Genomic DNA, 3,808 nt, shown 5'->3' on the forward strand with positions numbered 1-3,808 from the left:
ATATGTCCCAGAATATTGCTATTGTAAATCTACCTCAAATATGCAAAGTCTAAAGTATGTGGATCGGTGATAATCAAACAAAAATAAATAGGTGATGCATGTGAGGCCAGAAAGTAGGTGCCCGTATTAATTATGGAAGCTGAAAAATCACTTTCAAAACTTATTTTAATAGGCATGGTCTTCGACCTGATTACATATTCACAACTTCTGCTGACAAATCAGAGTTACCTTCAAAGACTCAACCTTGCATAATACTTAATGTCCAAATGGTGTTATTTTTTATGCTGTGCAAGAATATGCAGCAAATTACATGACAATCGAAAGGGTCATAGCTCTTAATGGATAATTTTTTCTCTAAGAAATAGTGGAGTGATTGGATCGGTCCATTATCTACCAGGTCAACAAACCAAAACTATTTATTAGAGAAGAAAATAGAATTAATTAAGCTATTTCTGCACCTTATCATAAATGCAAGGCGGCTGAAAATCGCAGTAGATACAGAAGGTTCTTATTAGATTCCATTTTCATATCTTGCAAGAAGATACACATCAAATAAACAATAAGAAAAAACCCGATGGGTTCTTTCTTCAAACTTCATCAACACTGTAATGGTGGAATGGATTTAGTCCATAACCACAGCAAGAAAGAAATCTTCAACACTTCAACTTTCATCATTTTTTTCTATGATAATTTACAAACTCGAGCTGGAAGAATTGCAGAATACACAACAATCCAACATTATATAATTGATTATGCTTCCACTTTCCACTTTAATCTCCCTGCTCTGCTTGTTCCATAAGTGAACTGCAAAACTTTCACTTTTAATCTGCTCAAGTTTTTTATGCAACCATGAAGAGTGGACCTTATCTCTAGGCCCTCTAAAGAAACTTCTAATTCGACTCCAATCCACCGGATAAAATGCAGGAGGAGGCAGTACGGTGAAGTTAAACTCAGGCCTTCCATTGACTCTCGAAACAACTCTTGAAACCAGATAAGGACCATTGTGACCCCACTTGTTTCCATCAAATGTGAGTGCAAATTCTTCGATGAATTTGAAGAGTAATGGATGCTTCTTATCAAAAATCAACACAGCATTATTCAATCTGCTCCAATTCCTAGTTTCAAGATCAATAGTTTGTGCCCCTATAACATTTCTCAATTTGGTAAATCTCTTCAACACTATCACATCAGTGTCCATATAAATACCACCAAACTTATACAACAAAGCAAGCCTAAGCAAATTAGACATGTTTTGACCCAAAGAAACTTCTCCAGGGCTAACATTCCCTTTCTTTAACCCTTTAAACCATTTCTCAGCATGAGTATCCTTGAATAAATAATCAAAATCAGGCTTAATAGCAATTAGTTTAAACCGTTTATCCAAAAATGGCTTTAAAACAAGACTCCCACTTTCAGAATCCATGGAATTAGAAACAATAACCAAACAAGCATCTGGATGAGACCTGAACAAACTCTCAACAGCAAAAAACTCTCTATCACCAAACGACTTCAAAGAAGAAATCCAAGTCATAAAGAACCTAACCTTACATCCATGATTCCCAAAGAATTCTCTTACTCTTGTTGAGAACCGCTTTAAATTGTCGGCAGACCTCAGCATCCTCTTCACAGCTTCGTATCTGTGAGTACTATTTGGCTTAAAAACCACAGAATGGTTAATTGGTATCATTGTAATGGCTGGGTTTTGCAAAAGTGGCAAAAGGGTCTTTAAAATCACGGGTGGCGTATCTTCTTTCACTGCATACATCACTGAAGCTGGGAGCTTTTTGAAAGAATTTTTAGCAAGATTTTCCTGTGAGAAATTGGCGGGTTCTGGCTGAGGATTGGAGGGAAAGGGAAGGTGAAAGTAGAAAACAGTGAAACCATTATAAAAAAGTAAGAGAAAGAGTATAAGAGCAAGAAGTGAAGTTGGTATGCACACGAGAAAGGCAAAGATCGATCTTTTGATGTTTTGCAAGTGCTGCATATAGACTAGACAATTCTGTTTAAGTTTGGTGATGTGGTGATGCATGCTGTTCATTTGCTAAAATGTGGTTCTGGGTTTGGTTTTCTTGTTCATCTGTGTGCTAATGAGAAGCCTTGAGAGCTGCAGACGGAGAGAGATGTTAATGGAGAGTAAGTAAGACAGGGGATTTTAATGGAGGCGGCAAAATATCAAAAAGATCAATATTTTTGTGTTATGGATTTTGGCATTGGGAACCAAAAAGGATAGTCTACAAGAAGTGGGAGTGGCCAGTTCACCTTGCACAAGGAGAAAAAGGTGAATTGAGAGACATATAAAGGGAGAGATGAAGGCTCGGCTTGGCTTGGCTTTTGTTTCGTTTTAGCTTGAACTTGAAATTAGGCTCATATTTTGAAGTGGAACGATGGGCTTTTTTTCTTTTTCTTTTTCTTTTTCTTTAGGTTTTTTTTTATGTTTATTTTCATTCTTGTTTTTGTATTTTAAAAATATTTAAAAAAATTAATTTTATTTAATTTTATTTTGAAATTTTTTTGATGTACTAATATTAAAAATAAAATTTAAAAACTAAAAAAATATTAGTTTAATATATTTTTAAATAAAAAATAATTATTATCACAATTATGGTTAGTATTATATAATTATAATCACGAAACTGTATAGAAGAAACTTTGTAAACAGCACAAGATGTTGAATTCAAAGAATTTTTTTTTATTTTATTTTAGGCAATAATATTTAAAGAATTAATTGAAGTGTGATTTGACTATAACCACTGGATTTGTATTAAGATTTTAATTTAACATTTTGAAGTATTTATAGAAATACATTATAAAAAATAATGTCTTACAATACATAATATGCTTCGCTTTGAATTTATTTAAGTACATCTTACATGATATAACTTTGCTTAAAGAACTCAATGGATTTCACTCCATCTCCATGATATATATTTTTATTATTTTTAAAATTTATTTTTAGATACAGCATATCAAAATGATTTCAAAATATAAAAATAATAATTTAAAAAATAAAAAAAATCAATTTTTTTCACAATTTTTTTTAAACCTATAATCTAATTAGACCCATTTGTTTTTCCGTTTCAAAAATATTTTTGAAAAAAAATTAATTTTTTTTTTTACTTTAATTTTTTTTGTTTCCTGATCATTTTAATATACTAATATTAAAAATAATTTTTAAAAATAAAAAAAGTTATTTTAATTTATTTCTAATAAAAAAACAATTTTTAAAAATAACAACTATTATGCTCTTAAACCCTCCCTAAAAGTAATTAGTCTAAGGTCCATGTCGTATAATTATAGTATGACCAAAAAGTTGGACTAACAGCTATGGTGCGCGCGCGCGCTCTCTCTACTCTCAACATAATTTTAAGGCTGCGCCCTCAACGTTGACTTGGTGTATTTAATAGAACAAATTCTTCTGTATAATGAACTCGAGGTTTGAGCTCAAAACGTTAATAACCTTGAATGTTTATTTTTATGTTTTAAAAATATTTTTAAAAAAATTAAAAAAATATATTTTTTATTTTAAATTAATATTTTTTTATATTTTTAGATCATTTTTATGTAATGTCAAAAATAATTTTTTAAAAATAAAAAAAATATTATTTTGATGTATTTTCAAATAAAAAGTACTTTAAAAAACAACCATAATCACACTTCTAAACACGGAAGATGTGTAAAACCTCCTAGACCACCAAGTTTTATGTCCCTTAAAGTTACAACTATGAAATATACACACATGATAAAAATAAAGATAAATTTTAATTTTCCTGTAAGGTTTGTGAAGTATCTCAATTTCATCTTAAAACTT

At 30.6% G+C, this 3,808-nt stretch overlaps 1 protein-coding gene across 1 annotated transcript; it reads right to left on the reverse strand.

Moving 5' to 3' along the window:
* Window positions 1-496: 496 nt before the first annotated feature.
* LOC133702964 (uncharacterized) lies at window positions 497-2,275 on the reverse strand. Its single transcript, XM_062127336.1, has one exon. It carries the CDS (start codon window positions 2,036-2,038, stop codon window positions 692-694), a length of 1,347 nt encoding a protein of 448 aa, XP_061983320.1. The 5' UTR covers window positions 2,039-2,275; the 3' UTR covers window positions 497-691.
* Between the last annotated feature and the right edge of the window lie 1,533 nt (window positions 2,276-3,808).

This window comes from Populus nigra, chromosome 9, assembly GCF_951802175.1.
Source record: "Populus nigra chromosome 9, ddPopNigr1.1, whole genome shotgun sequence".
NCBI classification, from domain to species: Eukaryota; Viridiplantae; Streptophyta; class Magnoliopsida; order Malpighiales; family Salicaceae; genus Populus; species Populus nigra.